General features: G+C 44.9%; 1 protein-coding gene across 1 annotated transcript in view; it reads right to left on the bottom strand.

Moving 5' to 3' along the window:
- Positions 1 to 20,149, bottom strand: part of CCDC102A (coiled-coil domain containing 102A) — a 44,965-nt gene that overhangs the window by 3,818 nt on the left and 20,998 nt on the right. Inside the window, exons 3-8 of the mRNA XM_031954570.1 lie at positions 19,673 to 19,890; positions 18,728 to 18,836; positions 15,512 to 15,628; positions 14,315 to 14,524; positions 7,943 to 8,113; positions 6,438 to 6,541 (exon numbers count right to left, since the gene is read on the bottom strand). Coding sequence (XP_031810430.1) covers positions 6,438 to 6,541; positions 7,943 to 8,113; positions 14,315 to 14,524; positions 15,512 to 15,628; positions 18,728 to 18,836; positions 19,673 to 19,890 — 929 coding nt within the window. The remainder of the gene's footprint in view (positions 1 to 6,437; positions 6,542 to 7,942; positions 8,114 to 14,314; positions 14,525 to 15,511; positions 15,629 to 18,727; positions 18,837 to 19,672; positions 19,891 to 20,149) is intronic.

A 20,149-nucleotide genomic window follows, 5' to 3' on the forward strand; every position in this document is an offset into this window, starting at 1 on the left:
CTAAGGGAATTGCCCAGGGTCATGTAGCCGGTGTTAGAGGCTGGATTTAAACTAAGGTTTTCTTGACTCTAGGCCTGGTGCTAGTCTATTTTCGTATTCCCCTTTCTATACATGTTGGGTAGTCGGGTAACTCAGTGAATAGACTAGCTGGAAAGTACAGGTAATACGCTCATCGATATCCCAGTCCAGTGGGTGAAGGCCTGAATACAGTAGGCATTCAACAAATTTAGGCATTTATCATGGAAGTGACTAATAAGAACACTGTTTTAGAAAGAGTAATCTGCCGCCTACCACAGGAAAGAGTGAGGAGGCTAAAATAGGAGGCTGGTGAGGAGGCTTCCGAAATGATGGATCAGGGTAGAGGCAGGGAGAGTAGAAAGGCAAGTAGACTGGCTGGGGAGAAGGGGACACCTTGAAGGAATTACTTAGTGACTGATGGATAAAAAGGCTTAATGAGAGGGATGAGCAAAAGTCAACTAAAAGTTTGAAACTTGGGTTATTGAAGAGTAATAATGCTTCTAACAGAGAGAGGAGGTCCCTACCTGGCAGTGTAAAAGGTCAAAGAGGATAATTGTGAGGGAGGAAGATCTAGGTGAAATCCTGCTTCAGATTCTTACTGATTGTGTGATCCTGGACAGCCATTTAGCCTCAGTTTCCTCAGCTATAAGCTGGACATGATACTAAGATTCACGGGATTGTTGTCAGGATCAAATGAGATCATATATGTAAAATGCTTAAGAAATCTTAAAGCACTATAGAAATGGGAGCTAATATTATATTCCTGCTGGAGCAAAGGCAGCGTGCAAGAGGCAGCCGCTCCTGCCTGGCTCACCCCCACCCCCTGCGGCCCCTTTTCCGCGGCTCTGAGCAAGTGTGTGGAATGGACTTGATAGAAAAGACCTGAAATTGCTTTATAGCTTTTTCTAATCCATAGTACTTAGCAGCAGCACATTACAGGCTGGAGATGTTATTTAGGGAGCGGCAGGAGGGAAGTGAGGGGAGGTGGACAAACAAAGAATAAGGCTGTCTTCCGGAGGGCAAGGCCTTGAGCTTGGGAGGACCAGAAATTCCCCTTGGGCCTTAGAGCTCATCCTTCTTATGTCTAGGAGTGGGGGAATGGGGGAAGTGGGGAGGGGGACTGGAGACAATGGTCTCTGTGCTGAGTTAAGAGAATGGGTAGTTTGACAGAAGAGGAATGGGAACATACTTTTCAGTATATAATTTTATATTCATTTTATAGCTCTTCCTCCCAATCTTTCTCTCCCTATATGAATGAACACACACATGTGCACTGAAGAGGGACAGCATCTCCTAGGCTTCTCTGTCTCTCTGTCCGTCTCTCCCCTTCAATGTACATACATAAACATATATCCTGAAGAGGAGTAGCTTTTCCTGGGCCTCTCTCTGCATCTTTATCTCTCCTTTCTGTCTGTCTCCCCTCTCTTTCTCACTTTGTCTCCCTCCTCTCTGACACTGTCTGTCTGTCTCTCTCTCTCTCTCTGTCTCCCTCTTCTCTGTTTCTCTCTTCTCTGACACTGTCTCGGTCCTGCCCCTCTCTTTCACTCTTTGTCTCTCTGTTTCTCTCTTCTTTGACATTGTCTCTGTCCTGCCCCTCTTTTCACTCTTTGTCTTTCTGTTTCTCTCTTCTCTGACACTGTCTCTCTGTCTCTCTCCTTCCCCTTTCTTTCACTCTTGTGTCTCTCTGTTTCTCTCTCTTCTGTCACTCTCTATCTCTCATAAGAGCTGAGAGGCACCAGAGCCATAGCTTGGAGACTCTTCACTATCATTTGGTCCAGCCCACATCTGACTTAGCCAGCAGTGTAGCCAAGTAGTATATCCCCAAGACTCATGGCTCTGATCCACAGTACTTCCCATTACACCACCCTGCCAAGCCTATTCTTCCCTTCAGCCTCTCAGCCTGCCCCGAATTGGAAGCTTTACAACTCATTTGTTAGGGGATAACTGTGTTTATGTAGCACCTTAAGATTTGCAAAGTACTTTACAAATATCATTTCATTTTATCCTCATAACAACAACCTTCAGAAGTAGGGGCTTTTATTATTCCCACATTACAGTTAAGGACATTGGTAAGAATACTCTAACAAGGGCCCTTACCTCAACCCAGAGTGATAGGAGTCAGGCTTGTGGGGGCTGAGGAGCGGCCCATTCTCCAGTGATCCCTGTGCCTAAGTCTGGGCCAGAGCGCCTTTCCTTCCTCCAATCAGGATGAGTGAGGAAGGAGGAAATAGCCAGGACATAAGCCATTTCCCCACTAACAAGCTCCAGGAACTCCCCACTGTGCTCAGAATCATATTTAGCCTCTTCTGTCCAGTATTCAAAGCCCTGCACACTCCTCTGAGCCTTACCTTCTACTAGTCCCCAACATTTAACTCCTCAATGTATGGGTCATTAGATTTGAAAGAATATTGGAGATCACTTAATCCAAACCATTTCATTTATAAGATGGGGTCCAGAGAAATTTCGTTCAAGGTCACCCAGAGAGTAAGTTTGGAAGAAAAAAGAAAAGTCAAGACCCAAATTTAGGGCTTCTAATTCCAATAGGGGTGCGGGAGTCTGCACAATTCCACACCATCTGTCCAGTGGACCCCTCCATTCCAGCCCAGCTAGGCTCATTATTGCTGGACACCCTCGCACAAGCCCAGCTCTTTCCCTTTGCTCAGAACATTCTCCCTCCTGGGGCACTGACTTCCTTCCTGTCCTCTCTGCTTGCCCAAAGGCTGCCCGTCCATGAGGGTCTTCCCCATTTTATTGACATCAATCTCTCTTCTCTGAACGCTCCCATAGCACTGGGGGATCCACGCCCGTGTCCTGGGCATGTTAACAGGATACGCATTGTTATTATTACTTCATTTCATCCCCAGTGTCTGTCCTAGATGTATTCCGCCCACAGTCTAGCTGCGGTCCTTTGTAAACACTCAGAGCCCCGGATGGCCTTTTGGGCTCCTTGAAGGGGAAAGGTGACCTCTGGAAATTGCAAGGACGCAGAGAGGAGATGGGGCAGTGAACAGGGGTGTTGGGGGCTCTGTCTTAGCGCTTTACTTTCCTGTTGTCAATGGAAAAGCTCTCAGCCTCCTCCCAGGCCCTCGCTCTTCCTCGCATTAAAATTCCATCGGGCCAAAATTTACGAGCCAAACTTCAACTCAAAGCCACTCGATTGATGGAGAGGCCCCTCCTCCTTCTCACCCTCCTCCCCCCCAACCCATAACTCTCCCGGTAAAGTGGCCTCAATGGCTGCGTCTTTACTGGAAGGCATGAATTATTAAGGGAGGGGGGAAGGGAGGGGACCAAACCTCCATTACTCCTGCATGATTTAGTGGCGCTGTCCCCAGAACATTAAAAAACAAAAAGTTGAAGAAAAAAAAGGGAAAACCACTTGGTAGCCCCTCCCTAGATGAAGGTACTTCAGAGCTTAGGTCTCATTGGGCCATGGTCCATTTCAAGGGGATTTATTGCTGGAAAGGCACTTGAACACCAAATAAAATTTAAAAAAAAAAACTTAAACAACTTTTTAAGAGCTAGAAAATGAGAGATCTTAAAATGTGTAGAAACTCCTTTTCTGTTTTTTCAATCCTAAAGTGTTTTCCCTCAGGGGGTTTGGGGGCCTAATTGGGAGCCCTGGTATATGAGATTTCTTCCTTTTGGGGCACAAAGAGATGAGGACTCTCCCCAAGAAGCAGGATTCAGTTTCTGAATGTACATGGGCAGCAGACCCAATGGGAGAGTCTCCTGGGCAGGGCTATAACTTGTATGTGAAAAGGAGACACCGAGATCTGAAGCTGGTAGTGCCCAGGGACCAGGCCAGGAGGCTCAGGAGGAGCAGCCAGCCCGGCCCGACTGGAGATGGCTCTGTGAATGAGGGCCTTCCACCGGGGTGAGCCCTCCCCTGTTTGAATGCTACCTCTCAGAAGTTTGGATGGTTTGTTAGTCATTAATATCTTAGTTTACGGGATCCTTTTCAAATGATTGCTGGGTGGGAACAGATCTAGGCAATGAGACATAGAAGGACCATTTGGAAGAAGGGCAAATAAGAGGGAGCCAGGGAAGGAAGCTAACATTTAAGTATACTCTTAACTCTTAGCCCTTCAGAGATCACTGTCCGAACATTTGATGACTTAATGGAGAGAGTACTGGACTTGGAGTTAGGTAAGGCCTGCGTACTTGAAGGTTCTCGCCATGCTCTGTCTGCTCACCATGTCTTAATGAGAGATGCTATAATTATCCCCATTTTACAGATTAGAAAACTGAGGCAAATAGTGGTCAACTGACTCACTCAGGGTTCATACAGCTAATAAGTGTCTGAGACTACATTTGAACTCACATCTTTGTGATTCCAGGCCCAGAATGCTATCTAATGTACCACCAAGCTGCCTAGGTGCGGGGAATAGATTTATTTGGCTAAGACATTTGGGGTTAAGTGACTTGCCCAGGGCCACACAGCTGGGGAGTGTTAAGTGTCTGAGACCAGATTTGAACTCAGATCCTCCTCACTTCAGGTTCAGTGATCTACCCACTGTGCCCCCTAGCTGCCCCCGGGGAGCAGATTTGTAAACTGGCCAATCCTGCTTATGGAAATGAAAGGTCCCATCGACGGGGGGGGGGGGGGGTTCTTGGCTTCAGGCACATCTCTGTTGTTACCCACCAAGAATCTTGGAGGACAAGGCCTGAGGAGGGGCTCTGAGCTCCATTTACTGGTGAAAAAGGATGAACTGGGCCCTCTGTGCTCTCTGACCCTCCTACACAAGGAACTCAAAACCCTCTTTCCTGAGAGGTTCCAATCAGGAAATAAAAGGCGAGAAAGGCAGAGAAGAGCTCCGGGGCTAAATAAAGGAGGACTTAACTCCAGGCCTTTAGAAGGGATGGGATGGGCCTAGCAGGGTGTGGAGAAATATAGGGACAAGAAGGGAGGTCTTTGGCCTTTGCCAGAGCTTCCACTCATCTTTATGTACAGATGCTTTTTTTTTTTTTTTTTTTTTTTGGACAGGCAATCGGGGTTAAGGGCCTGTCAAGGGCCGCACGGCGAGAGTCTGTGAGGTGGGACTTAAAACCCTAGTCCTCCTCACGTGAGGGCCAGTGCTCTATCCATTGCACCACCTAGCCACCCCTTAAATATGAGGCAAAGAAATGAGAGGCAGGCGAGGAAAGGGAGGAAGTTGATAAAGAAGAAAACATGCACTGAATCACAGGGATGTTGGAATCCAGAACACTGCATTCAGAATTAGAAGGGACTTCCCCTAGTTCGTGCCCTGACCCAGAGACAGAAAAAGACATAGCCCAAAGGGGAGACAGAGAAGGAAAATATAAGTCCAGAGGGGAAGAGAGGGACGGGAAAGAGAATCCAGGAAGAGCAGAAAGAAATGGGAATCACAGAGGGAAGGGCAAGAAGAAGCAGGAGTGAAAACGAAAGAGTCTGATAGATGGTGAGAGGGTGAATGAAAAGTCTGGGCCCCAGTGAGCTCCCCCGGGACCAGCCATCACACTCGCTGAGAAGGCAATCTCTTTAAAGGCACTTACTGATCATTTCCCTTCTCATCAGCTCTGGGCTGACCCTTCCCTTCAGCTCCCTCTTTCCCACTACTGGGTCCAGGAAGGAAGATGAGGGTAATGGGTTAGACCAGAGCCACAAAGCTGATGGCTTTGGCTATTTGTCAATGACAGAGGGTCATGGAGTCGTTGGGGGGCTCACCTATCCTTTGAGATGCAAGAGTGGGGAAGAGGCAGTGGGAATGTACTTACGAGAATTCCCAGACTCCCTCTAATCCAGCCTTACCATTCTTTCCCTCCACGTTCAGTTATCTGGGCCACCTCCAGCTGCTGGGAGGCAGCTTTCTTGTGGGAATCTCTTTCTTAACTGGGGCCCCGTCCTGAGGGACAGGGCCAAAGTTGGACAGCCATGAGGAGCCCCTCACTGACGCGACCCCTATTCTTCTTTAACCCTTTCCGCCTGCTTCCTGCCTTCGGTATCTGTCTTTCCTGTTCTTCTCATTGCTCCTGCATCCCCCCTTCCCCAGATGTCAATCCTCACTTCTCCAGCTGTGCAGGCTTCTTCCTGGTCCTCCCCTCCTCCCCATCCTCTTCCTTTCTCAGGTCACTCCTCTCTGGCCCTTTGCCCTCCTGTTTGGCCCACAGCAGGATCTTGCCCTGGATACTGAAGGAACTGATCCTCTCCCAAATGACCCATTTCAGGTTCTGCCCACTGTGGCCGGCCTATTTCTGGTTAAGGTCATCTGCCCGAGATGAGCAGGGGAAACCCAATTCCTATGGCTGAACCTGAATCCAGAGAGTCTTCCCTGAACCACTGAGGCACCAAAGCAAATCTGGGTGTGATGGTTTTGCTGCTGGAAGAGGTGGCTTTCTAAATGCCCCCCTCCGCTGCCTCTCCCCTTGCCCCCCAAGGCCCCTTCTTCAACCATATATACCTTGACTGCAGATGCTCCAGTTGTACTTGAAGGTTCTCACCATGCTCTGTCTGCTCATCCAGGGACCTCTGCAGCTTCCGAGCCTGATTATGGGCTTCATCCAGCTATGGGGTGGAGACAATAGCAATCATCCCAGGCTCAGGTTCCTTCCCCCGCTTCAGAGTTGCTTTAAGAGGGCAAATCCTCTGCTCTGTCTGCCTCTCCCCTTCCTCTCTGCCTTGCCAAGCCCTGGTCATTCTTCAAGGCCTGTTCCTAACCCCTCCGTGTAGCCATTTTTGTGTCCCCCCCCATGCCCTCAGCTCACAGAAATCCCACCTTCCCATAAGCCCCCACAACCTGCAAATCCCTCTCCCACATTTAGTGTGCTACATGCTCTGCCCAGCATCATCATTTTAAAAATTCTCTTAGCATTCTAATTTTAATTTTTCAAAATATTTGCAAAGATAGTTTTTAATTTACTGATCATTTCCCACTCCCCTAGACAGCAAGCAATCCAATTTAACAATCTATTTTTTTAAACAACTACAACCATTGATAATTACATGAATAATGAAAATTCACATTTTATAATATTTATCATATAACCTGACATGATATTGATATATAACAATACTATCACCTAACCTGCTATAATATATTGTCATATAACCTGATCTTCTTACAACAGCTCTGTGAGGCGGGCGGGGCAAAGATTATTTTCCTTTGGACACTGAGGCTGAGAGGTTGTGACCTGCTCAATGCTGCTCACCAAGTATAGGTCCAAACTGGAATTTGATGACAGGGCTACTGATTCTGGGTCTGCTGCTCTTCCCATGACATAAGCTGTCTCTACAGCACTATTGGGTCACTTTTTACATGTCTGTAACTCAACTTTCTTTCTTTTGGGGGAATTCTGAGGTCAGGAGTGGAACCTTTCCTATCTCTGTGCCCTGTTGTGTACAGCTCAGAACCTCCACACTAGGACCATGAAAAGTGATGAGGTGAAGTCAGCAAGCCCCAAATTCAAACCTGCCCTCAGACGCTCACTAGCTATGTACTGTAGGACAAATCACTTGGGGGTTTTTTCAGTCTCCATTTCTTCATCTGTAAAATGGAGATGATAATAGCAATTATCACAATATCACAACTGTGAATAGAATTGTTGGGAGGAGCTAATAAAATGATATATGTAAAATATACTCTCAACTTTCTTAGTCATTTAGAGATCCCTGTCTGAACATTTGATGTCTCAACGGAGAGAGTGCTGGACTTGGAGTTAGGTAAGGCCTGAATTGAAAATCCTTCTTCAAGGCTGACTAGCGGGGTAGTCATTTAACCCCTGTCAGCCTCAGGTTTCTCATCTATAAAATGGGAATGATAATGGCAGCTTCTTCCCAGACTGTTGGGAGGAGCAAATGAGCTAATAAAAACACATTTTAGAAATCCCATAGCCCTCTGTAAATGCCAGTGATTACTTTAGTTACTTTTCCACCAGCTCCACCGTCTGACCCCCTGGCCCCCCTCACCTCGTCTTCAGCTTGGGCCAGTTCCTTCTTTAGTTCTTCCACGCGCAGCCTCAGCTTCTTGACCTCCCCCTCGTGCTGCTCCACCCGACGGTTGGCGTGGGCCAGCTCTGCCATCTTCTCCTGGTACTGCTTCTTCAGCTTGGTGTGCACATGCTTGAGGTCTGCCAGCTCCTGGAAAGAAGGCAGGGCCAAGGATGGGGTGAGGAGCCCGTGGCCTAGCAGGGCTGCCAGGGCACACTGGCTCTCCTTTACAGAACTGTGTTATTCTCAGGACAGCCCCACAAAAATAAAGCGAGCTAGATTCTGGAACTAAAGAGAACCCCAAATCCACTTCCCTCGCAGGGTGGGATACAGACAGTGGTGGGCAAAAAAGATGCCAGGGTAAGGAGCTCGGGATGAATGACTCCTTCCACCACAGCAGGACAGCCCCTCTGCCTTTTCCTCGTTCAGTCTCAGAGCGCTGCCTGGGGGCACTGAGCAGGCAAGGGGCTTAAGGCCCGGATGCGGCAGTCTTCCCCAGTGAAGCCGTCTCTTTGTCTACCACATCACAAAGCCTTTCTCACTTAACATTATCATCAATGACTTGGATGCAGGCAAACATAACAATAACAAACATAACGGACGGTGAGGGCTAGCCTTATGTCGCACCCACTGCGTGCTGGGGGGTAGAGCACTGGACCTGGACTCAGGAAGACCCAAGTTCAAAGACTGCCCCAGATTCTTCCTAGTTTTGTGATTCTGGGCAAGCCACTTAACCCTGTTTGCCTCAGTTTCCTCATCTGGCAAATGATTTGGAGAAGGAAATGGGGAACCACTCTGGTATCTTTGCCAAGGAAATCCAAATAGAGTTATAAAGAGTTGGACATTACTGAACAACACTAACAACGTGCCAGGTACTGTGTGAAGCACTTTACAAATATTATCTCATTTGTTCTTTACAATAACCTTTGGGGTAGGTGCTATTATTATCCCTATTTTACACTTGAGAAAACTGAGGCAAATGGAAGATGAGCAACTTCCGCAGGAAGTTACAACTAGTACAAATCTGAGGTTGGGTTTGAATTCAGGTCCAACGACCTTTAGACTCATCATTCTGTGCATTAAGCCATCTAGGTGTCTTCATCTGGAAAACTGTATAGTTCTGAGTGTTGTTACTAAGAAGTTGGAGAGTATGAGAAAAAGGGCAATGGGGAGAGTGAAGAGTCTTGATATTGGGCTATATAAATCTGGTTGGGGAAGTCACTGGGCATCTCAAATTGAACATGAGAGAGATAATGATAGCTCTCCCCCCCCCCACCCCGAAAACCTTTCCCTTCTTCTGAACTTCCCTATTAATGTGGAAGAGACCACCAGGCTTATAGTCACCCACATTTGCAACTGGTATCATCGACTTTTATTTCCCATTCATCATTTATAGCTAAACTGTCATTCCCTTCTGTAAAGCATCTCAAAGAGCATCTCTCCCCCCCATGGCAACTACCTCATTCATGTCTTCATCATCTTTCTCCCAGAATGTTTTAATAATTTTCCTAACATTTCTCCCTTTTCAAGTCTCTTCCAATTTCAATATATCCTCTACTCAGCTGCCAAAGTCATTTTTATAAAGTATAAGTTTGTTCACGTAACATGTACTCCCTGCCTCCAGCCCCAGTCAATACACATAAACTTGGGAAACTCCAGTGGTTCTGGGATTAATTATAAAGTCCTGTGTTTGACAGTGATGACTCTTTACAACTTGGCTCCTTCCTACCTTTCTAATCTTTTTATGTTCTACTCCCCTTCTATGCCCTTCACTCTAATCATATTGATTAAGACCATTTTTTTCCCCAAACACTCCATCTTTCATCTTCACATCTTACACTGGCTGTTCCTCATACCTAAAATGGTCTCCTGCCCAATCTCTTAGTCTGAGGATCCTGTAAGAGTCTCCTCCAGGGAAAAGTCTATCCTGGTCCTTTTAGGTGCTGGGGCCATACCTCAATAGTTATCTTTGCTCTATCCTGAATTCATCTTTTCTGTTCTAATTTATTTATGTTGTCTCCTCCATTAGAAAATGAACTTTGTGTACAGAAGAATTGTTTTTCTTTTTCTTTGCACAGTAAGCCTTAATAAATGCTTGTTAATTGATTGACTGAACTAGGGATAGCTAGCTCAGAGAAGAGGAGACTGAGGGAATATGATACATGTGATGACTGTCTTAAGTATTTGACAGCTGGACTGTGAAAGAAAGGCTGGATCTTTTTATTTGGCCCAAGGGCAGAATGAGACACAGCGGGTGGAAGTGTAGAGTAACAGATTGAGGTTTATGCTAGCAAAAGCCCAACCAGCTTCCTAACAAGCAGAGCCATCCAAAGTAGAATGAGCAACCTTGGGAGACACTGGGTTCCTCCTCAAGGAAAGAGAATAGTGACCACTTGTTGAATATGTAGTAGAGGAGATTTTTGTTGGGTTGGTCTTGATCTCGAAGGCCAGCTCTGAGATTCTATGACTTAGAGATTTAGACACTTTTAAGATTTGCAAAGTACTTTGCTTACATAATCCCAAATGACCCCACAATTAATCTATGAGTTCAGTGGTACAAATATTCTATTGCCACTTTACAGATGAGAAATGAGAAAACTGAGGCTTGGTGAGAGGAAGTAATTGGCATTTCACAAAGTCAACCAGCAAGTGCTTTGTGCTAAATGCTGGGGATCCAAAGAAAAAAAGGGTCCCTGCTCCCAAAGTGCTCATGGTCTGGGGAAGGGGAGAACACATGCAAACAGTCACGTACAGACAAGAGATATAGGGGGTTAGCTGGAGATCTCCTCAGAGGGAACACAGCATGATTGAGGAGGCCTGAGAAAGTCTTCTTGCAAAAGGTGAGATGTGAGTCCTAAAAGACTTAAAAGGAAACCAGGGCAGCCATGAGGAAGATGAGGAATAGTGTTCCAGATATGGAGGCCATTCAGGGAAAATACTCAAAGGGAAGGAATGGAGCCTCTTATTCAGGTAACAAGAAGACCAATCTCACTGCACTACAGCAGAGAGAAAGAAGGTGTAAGGCATACAAAGGTGGGAGGCAACCAAGTTTTGAAGCCCTTTAAAAACCAGAAAATTGTATTATTTGACTCTAAAGGGAGGTATAGGGGCCAATAGGGGCAACTAAATAGGAGAACAGATAGAATGTCTGGCTGGAGTGAAGAAGAATCATCATTAGTTCAAATAGTAGCTCAGATACATGCTAGCTGGGTTACTCTGGGCAAATTACTTAACCGTTTGCCTTACTTCCTCATTTGTCAAATGTACTGGAGGAGGAAATGGCAAACTGCTGCAGTATCTTTACCAAGAAAACTCTGTGGGTTCACAAAGTCAGACACATCAAATGACTGAACAACAATGGAGTTGATTAAATAAGGGGGTGACAAGACAGAGCTAAAACTTATAAATAAGTATCCTCTTTCCACTATGGGATGACTTAATGGTTGCTGTACAAATTCCTCTTCTTCCAAGGTATTTCCCTCACCTCTTTTCTGATGATATTTCATCATCCGAGGTTCATTCATTCGTTAGGGTTAAAACACTGAGGTGGAGATTAAAATGAAAGGCTTTTATTAAGCCATTATTGGTTCCCAATATTTTAGTGTATATTGGTTTATCAGAGCTTTATCAATCCTTAAATGGTCTATAGGGTAGAGTGCCAGGGCCTGAAATTAAGACTTATCTTCCCAAGTTCAAGTGTATCCTCAGACACCTGCTGTGTGACTGGGCAAATCACTTAAATCTGTCTGCCTCAGTTCTTCATCTGTAAAATAAGCTGAAGAATGACATGGCAAGCCATTCTAGTACCTTTGCCAAGAAAACCCCAAATGGAGTTATGAGAGTTGGACAGGACTGAAATGACTGAATAACAAAAGTGGGCCACAAATATGGGAGTGACTTAAACATTACTCTTTAGGGAAGATCTGGCTGAGGTTAGTTCATACTTTCTATCTGGAATAGTCTTTCCTTTATTCCTTTTCAATCTAAGTCCTATTCCTTCTCGAAGGCACAATGAAAGCTATCTCTTTCCTAAACTCTAGTCCTCAGGGATCTCCTTCTTTGAGGCCTTGAGGCTTGATCAATAGTGTATCGATCCTGGAAAGTACTGTAAGGATCCAAAACTACAGCCTCCTCATTTTATAGAGGAAGACTTGTGGTTCAAAAAGAGGAGACCACTTTGTCCTAAATCACATAGCTAATGAATTTGATAACTTATCACCCAGTAGGGGTTACCAAATCACAAACTACATGGATCTCTTTGCCCCAACTAGATGATAAATTCTTGGTGGGTAGAATCCCTTTGGTTGGATGATTGCCTTACTATAGCAGACATTCAATAAAGTTTGCAGAATTCAATAGTAAGCACCTAAGACATAATTGGTTATTAAGAGCTTAAGATGAAATACCAGGAGAACAATATCATGGAAATCAAGGGAAGAGATTTTTGAGAAAGGGAGGTGGGAAGCCATAGGGGAAAGTGTAGTGGAAAGATCAAGAAAGGAGAGAAATGAAGAAGAGACTACAGACTTGGCCAAGAATGGATTACTGATATTCTTGGGAGAGCAATAAAAGCTTTCTTCTTTGGTTGTTAGGATAGGGATGGGCAGAGAAAGCACTTTCATTAAAGACCTGCTGAATGTTAAATGAAGATCAAAAGATGACAGAATTTGAGATTCAGAAGGGATCTCTGAGACCATCTAGATCCACAGTTGAATAAGAATCCACTTTACAAAATACTCAACAAATGATCATCTAGTCTTTGTTTGAAGACCTCTAGGGATGGGGGACCCACTTATTTCCAGGGAGACTCCTTCCACTTTTGAATAGGTTTAGTTGGGAGGAAGTTTTTTTTTTTTTTACCTAAATTTGTCTCTCACTTCCATCCACTGTTATTAGTTTTGTCCACTGTGGTCAAGCAGGATATGTAAAGTTCCTTTTCTAAATTCAGATATTTAAAGATAGCTATCATGACTCCTGTAAGGCTTCTTTTCTTTAGAATGAACATTTCTTATTCATTCAACAAGCATCTAAGTGTTTCATATAGGCCATCTGTTAGAGGATGGAGAAAAATAAAGAAGGAAAGAAAAAGAGAGAGGGAGAAGAAGAGAGAAAGAAAGAAAAAGAGAAAAAAAAGAAGGAAGGAAGGGAGTGAGGAAAGAAAGAAGGAAGAAAAAAAGGACGGAAGGAGGAAAGAGGAAGAAAGGGAGAAGGAAAAAAGGGAAGTAAAAAAAGGAGGGAAGGGGGAAAAGAGAGAGGAAGAAGAAAGGAAGGAAGGGACGAAGGGAGAGAGGATAAAAAGGGAGGGAGAGAGGGAGGGAAAACAGAAGGGAGAGAGGGAGAAAGAAACAAAGAAAGAACAACTTCTGCCTTTAAGGAGCTTTTAATTATCTTGGAACCTCATGTCATGATCCTGAGGCCCTCCACTGCCTCAGTCACCTCCTCTGGACACCCTCTGAATTTGAAGTCCTTCCCAAAATCTGGTAGCCAGAACTAGACATAATCTTCCAAGAGGAAAGGAGAAAGACACCCAAGATCTGACTCCCTTACAATTTTTCGAAGAATACTCCTTGACTGTGGGGTCTCTGGGTGAAAAGTGGAGATGTTTTTGCTTCTCACTTCACAGCTTAACTCAGGCAAGGTCTGTCACCTGTTGATTTTCTCCAATTTACTGTCTCTATCTTGTTTGTATAAGCTGTTTTCATGTCATCTCCCTCCATTAGACTGGGATCTCCTTGAGAGCAGGGTCTGTCACTTGCCGTTCTTTAGATCTGCAGTGCTTAGCACAGTGCCTGGCTCATGGTCAGTGCTTAATGAACGTTTACTGACCGACTGTCCTAGGAGCCCATTCTAGTAAAAGATATTAGATGTTCCCCAGTTGCGGCTCATTCTTATGCCTTGATTGTGGTTTTCCTTAGGTTATATTATACAGGAAAGAACATTGGACTTGGACTCAGGAAGACCTGAAATCAAATCTTGCTCAGATGATATGACAATATATTTGGAAAATCCTAAAAGTTCAACTAAAAAGTAATTTGAAATAATAATTTTAGTAATTTGGAGTATCCCTTACTATCTCATCTTAGAAGTTCTCTTGGTGATATAAAGAAATGCTGATGATTTACATGGGTTTATTTTATATCCTGCTACTTTGCTAAAATGTGTCCCTTAAACTTTCTCAGCCACAATTTCTTCATTTGTAAAACAGAGATACTCTAAAGAGTTGGTATGAGGATCAAATGAAGTAATACATGTAAAGTGCTTGACAAACCTTAAAGTGCTATATAAAATCCTGGATATTCCAATTACCCCTCACCTGGGGTTGAATTACCCACCCCGGGCTAGTCCCCCCACCTTGTTCTTCTCAAAGAGCTCGGCCTGAATGGCCTTGAGGTCCGAATCCAGGGCGCTGGCTGTCTGACGCCGCTTCCGGGCCAACACCTCCTCCAGGTCCTCAATTTGTGCTCGAAGCTTCTTGTTTTCCCTCTCAAGATTTAACTTCTCTGTCTCAAGCCGCTCTCGGCGGCCCCACTCAGCGGCGTTCTCTGCCTGCAGACGCTCCATCTGGGGAGGAAATAAAGTTAGGGGGGAGTCTTAAGGAGACCCCTCTGCATGGGGAAGAAGGAAGAGCCCCAGCTGGGCTCCCCCAGTCCCCAATCCTGCTGGGCCATTTCTAGCTACAGGAAGTAGGTCCAGCTGCAACAGCTATAATTAGCTTGGGTTTGTTTGTATGTTGGTGCTGTACGTGTCCTATGTCTTCCTCACATGTTCATGTCCTTCCCCAAACAGGCTGGGGGCTTCCTGAGGGTTGAGACTCCCTATCGCACCAAGGGCTTCCTGAGAAATAAAGCTTCTTTATGAGAAGATTCCCAGGAAAGGGAATTCTATATTTGTATAGGTACGTATGTATGTACATATATGTATATTGCCATATATATACTTTTGAACACACATACATATATAAACCTGTAAATGTGTGCCCATGTAGCTATACATAATACACATATATGCCTGTCAGATATATATATGTATATGTAAATATGGGTATGTGTAAGCATATGTGTAATTTGATTATGTATGTGATATATACATACATGTATGCATCTGATGTATTTGTGTGTATCTATAATTGTAACTGTTATTTTATATCTTATGTTTTATATAGCATATATTTATTTTATAAATATATATAAATTTTATAAAACACCCACATATATATATTTATATTTATCTATATAGCTCCCTGACCAAACTGGAACCCCTTTTGGTTCCCAGAAAGGGTGTTGGCCACCTTTATGTTTCTCCTAGCATTGAACAGGATCTTCACATGCAAATGCTCACAGAATGCTGGTGGTCGCTGGTATGTCCCCCATCCGAATGCAGGCTCCTTGAAAATGGGAATTAGGTCTCCTTTTGCCTTGCCTCCCTCTACATGGTGACTGCTTGTAATAGAAGCCCTATTAATGATAAATGCCTGCCTGGCTACAGTGGAAGACTAGGGTCTCGGGGCTGAGACCGGTGGCTGGGCCCCTCCTGTTCCCTCCAGCTCACCTCACTCCGAAGTTCTGCTATCTTTTTGTCCATGCTGGACCGAGCCCCAAGTTCATCTTCCAGGTCCTCTGACATGCGGCCCAACTCATCCTGGTGCATCTCTTTAAGGATGTTGAGCTGTGGAGACAGCACCATTTCCCCACCCCATGTGTCTGGGTCACCAGAGAATCCCAAGGGCAGGGACAGAGCTGGACAGTTTGGAGCAGAGGAGTGAAGTAGAGCATAGACAGAAACGGCCATAGACCGAGCGCTGGGAGGGCCTCTAGAACACAGAATGTTAGAGTAGGGATGCCCTTAGGCTACAAATGTCAGTGCTGGGGGGACCCTGGAGATAACTTCGGCCCACCCACTCATTTTACAGAGGATCCATAAGGAAGCTGTGTCTCTTGTGGTAGGATAAGCAACAGGAACAGGGAAAGCTCCTTGGGGAAAAAGCCCTAATGCTGTTATATCAACCAGGGATGGTTTTAGCTTGATGGACAGAGGTCAATTCCTAATTCTACGGTGATTATCTTCAGCACAGTGTATAGTGTTAGACTGGGAGTTATAGATCTAGATTGCAGTCCTGACTCTCTCACAGAATCTACAAATTTAAAGCTGGAAAGGGCTTTAGATGTTCAGAAGGCAAACCTCCACTAACCCATCTTGCAGGAGGAAACAGAGTCCCAGAAGGGTTGGATGACCTTCCCAGAGTCATATAGCTAGTAACTGTACGAAGCAGGACTTGAACCCAGGTATTCCTGATTCCACATCTAGCATTCTGTCTATCACATTATTTATCGATTCAGCAAACATTGTCTCCTCCTACAGAGCACTGTGTTAGATGCTGGAGGAGATGAAAAATTTAATCAAGACTTAGGGCCAAATAGAGATGAGACAGATACATTTAAGTACATAATTCATCACATTCCATGACTAAGTGCATTAGGAAGGTGCACAACCACAATACTATATGAGGTCTGATAGGGAAGATTGAGACTTCCCTGAAATCAGGGAAATGGGAGTCATTTTTGGCATAGAATACTGTATAAGCAAAGGCATGGAGGCAGGAATGTGCAGTTTCTTTGGGAGCAAAGAGCAGTCTACTGGGGCCAAAGCATAGGCAGGGGTCCTCAAACTTTTTAAACAGGGGGCCAGTTCACTGTCCCTCAGACTGTTGGAGGGGGCTGGACTATAGTAAAAACAAAAACATTGTTTTGTGGACCTTTAAATAAAGAACTTCATAGCCTGGGCGAGGGGGATAAACGTCCTCAGCTGCCACATCTGGCTCGCGGGCCGTAGTTTGAGGACCCCTGGCATAGAGTGTATGGAGGATATAATATGAGATCAGGCTGGAAAGGGAAGGTGGCAGTTAATTATGAAAGGTCTTGAATCCAACCAAATGAGCTAGCCAAAGAGAGCCACTAAAGATTTTTCATCAGAGGAGAGATACATACAAAAAATTGGTTTAATAGAAATTAATGGGGAAAGGTTGAGAGAACAGGAGGAAGAAAGTAAAGGTAGAAAAACCTGTATGGAGGATGCTGTCATTCTTCAGGTAGATGGTAATGAAGGGCTGTTCTAGACTGATAACAAAAGTCAGAGAAAGAAGGAACTGGTATGAGAGATGAGATACAAAGGATATCAGTAGTACCTCACAACTACTTGGATAGAAGTCAGTGAGAGAGAACATGGACAGAGATCAATTTTTAATTCTCTGGTGATTTTCTTCAGGATAATGTATAGTCTTAGACTGGGGAGTTATAAATCTAGATTCCAGTCCTGGCTCTCCTACCTGGAGACTTTGTGGTCTTTGGGCAAGTCAATTGTAGATCACAGAATCTACTGACTGATAACAGTAATCAGAAGAGGAAAGAACTGGTGTGAGAGATGGCATACAAGGGATAACAGTAGGATTTTACATCACAACTACTTGAACAGAAGTCAGTGAGAGAGAAGAGTCAACTCTCACACCGAGATTTCAAACTAGGGATATAGGATGAATGGTGACACTACAGATAGAAACAGTGAGGTCAGAAGAAGAAACAGATTTAGGTAAATGATAATAGTTTAGTTTTAGACATGGTGAGTGAGAGGTGAGACAAACTGATAGGGATATCTTATGGGCAATTAGAAATATGGGCTTGGAATTCAGAACATTTTGGAATTTAGATAGATTTTGGAATCACAGGCTCAGGGGAGATAATGGAAGTAACTGGAGTAAACAAGATAGCCAAGGGAGATAAAGGTAAGAATACAATAAGGCCAAGAAACCCCACCCCACAAAGAGTACCCATTGTAAAGGGTCAGAAAAAGGATGAGGAAACAGTAAGGGAAATGGAAGGAAAAGACAGAGGAAGGAGGAAACAAGCATGTTATTTGTAAAAACTCAAGAAGGGTATTCAGTGGGAGGAAGTTGTCTGTAGAGTTAAAAGTTCCAGAGAAGTCAAGGAGAATGAAGGAAAAAAGGACAATTAATTTAATGATTACATCACTGGCAACCCGGAGAGGACAGTTTTAGTATAATAGCGAAGAACACAGATTGCCAAGGGCTGTGGAGAGAGCAGAAACAAGAAGCTCAAGATATCTGGTAGAGATAGCTTTTTCCAAAAAGTCTTGCAGTGAAACAGAGGAGAGACACGGGATGATAGGTGGATGGAAGTAAAGGGTCAAGGGAAGGTTTTTAGAAAAAAAAAAAAAAAAAGAATTACTGGGAAGATCTGAGTATATTTTTAGGCGCAGAGGCAGAAGACCTTGAAAAGGGAGAGACTGAGGAAACAACCGAGAAGCTACTTGAAGTTGAAGGGAACAGGATCAAAGGGACAGGTAGCCCTGATGACAGGGACAGCTCTTGTTTGATGATCAAAAGGAAGGAGAAGAAAGATGAAGAGGCTAAGAGATGGGATCAAGGAGAGCAAGATAGCGCTCATCTTGGATGGGTTCAGCCAGGTTTGGGGGGACAGAGAAGGAAAGAAGAAAGTCTGCTTCCTAATCCCAGGGTCTCTCCATCCATAAAATCAGGTGGTTGGACCACATGATTTCCAGAATCTCCTACAGTTTTTAATATTTCTTAGGGATTTTGTGCGTTTTTCTCCTGGGCCAATAGTGCCCTCTGGTGGGCAGAGTAAGCCTACATGAGAGGAGAGTTTGGTCTGCCCCTTCCTAAAGCAAGAAGATAAAGGCAGGTTGGTCCCCAGAACAAGGAGCTGGGAGGCCAGCAGAGGAAGGGGAGCTCACCTGCTTCAACACCTCCTGCTTGTTTTTGCTTAGCTCCTCGTATTTGATCTTCCACTGGCTGAGCTCCCCTTCCAGTTTTTCAATGTTCTTGCTTAGTGACAGCTTATCCCTGGGGGTGGGGTGGGTAGACAAGGAGTCCTGGTTAGCCTTCCTGGAGCCTGGCTCTCCCGGTTCGTCCTGTAGGGACTTCCAGGCAGTTCCCAGTGAAGGCCAGATTTTTCTGTGCCTCCCGGAAGGGTTCTTGGGGGGAGTGGTCACAGGTTTGCCTGGGGGATCAGCAGCTTCATGCATACCCCTTCTCTCCTTTAAAAGGCAAAAGCAGACCCAGCCTCCCCACCAGCATCCCCAACTCCACGCGGCATCAACACTCCTGGACTTGCTCTGTATATCCTTCTGGGCTCCTCGGAATGATGGCCTATGCTGCTTTGCCCCGAACTGTCTCCCTGCAGTCTTCCCTTCAGGGCTGGGAGTCTTTTCCTGACAAGAAATATCCTATTCTACCACTCAGCTGTCCGCACTATACTGAAAGATCCAGCCTTGTCTTCTAGTCTGGGTCCCAGTTTCTTTTTCTTTTCTTTTTTTTAGAAAAAAAGTAAAGTTTATTTATTTATGTTTTTTTAAAGTAGAGATTGGAAAGAGAAAAGGTAGAAAATAAATTATATTTTCTCTCAGTTCCAAAGTCTAAAATCAACCTATAGTATTCAATTAAGAAAAAAGTTACTCTAGTAACTCACTAACTTTTTCAATCAACTTCTTCTCCTTTATAGTCACTGAGTTAGTACTGAATTACTTTTCTGCTAACCTGTGGGTCCCAGTTTTTAATCTCTGTGGCTGTTGCAACCCCCTGGTCATTGTGTTGATCAGCTGGCAAAAAGGGCAATCTAATCACAGCCAGAGTGGATCCCCTTGAAGAACCTCAAACACCCACTAGCTGCCCAAACTCACTCGCGTTCCTTGAGCAGCACCTTCTGGGACTCATCCAGCCGAAGCTTCAGGGCAGTCACCTTGGTGACATCCTCCTCAATGGTGGATACCTCCTCCCAGAGCAGCCGGCTTCGTTCCTGCCGGCTGAAGCTCGTGCGGACACTCCCCATGCTTCGTGCCTCCCAGTTCTCAGGCCCTTCTTGCTTGCTCTTCAGAAGGTTCTCCATCAGTTCCAGCTCCTGTGGGGAACAGCCCAGTTTGGGGCATTATTCAGCAGGCTCCCTCACTCACATCATCACTTTGGGGTGAGTGAACACTAGTCCTAATGTAGAGGGAAATCTCTGGATCAGAGTCAAGAAACTCAGGCTGTAGTTCTGGCTCTGTCACTTACTAGCCAGGGGACTTGGGAGACGTGGCTTCAGATCTCTGAGCCTCAGTTACCTATGCATCCACGGTCCCATAGCACACAGTGACAGAAATGGAATTGAGAGTGCTACA

Source organism: Sarcophilus harrisii, chromosome 2 (assembly GCF_902635505.1).
Source record: "Sarcophilus harrisii chromosome 2, mSarHar1.11, whole genome shotgun sequence".
Classification (NCBI taxonomy): Eukaryota; Metazoa; Chordata; class Mammalia; order Dasyuromorphia; family Dasyuridae; genus Sarcophilus; species Sarcophilus harrisii.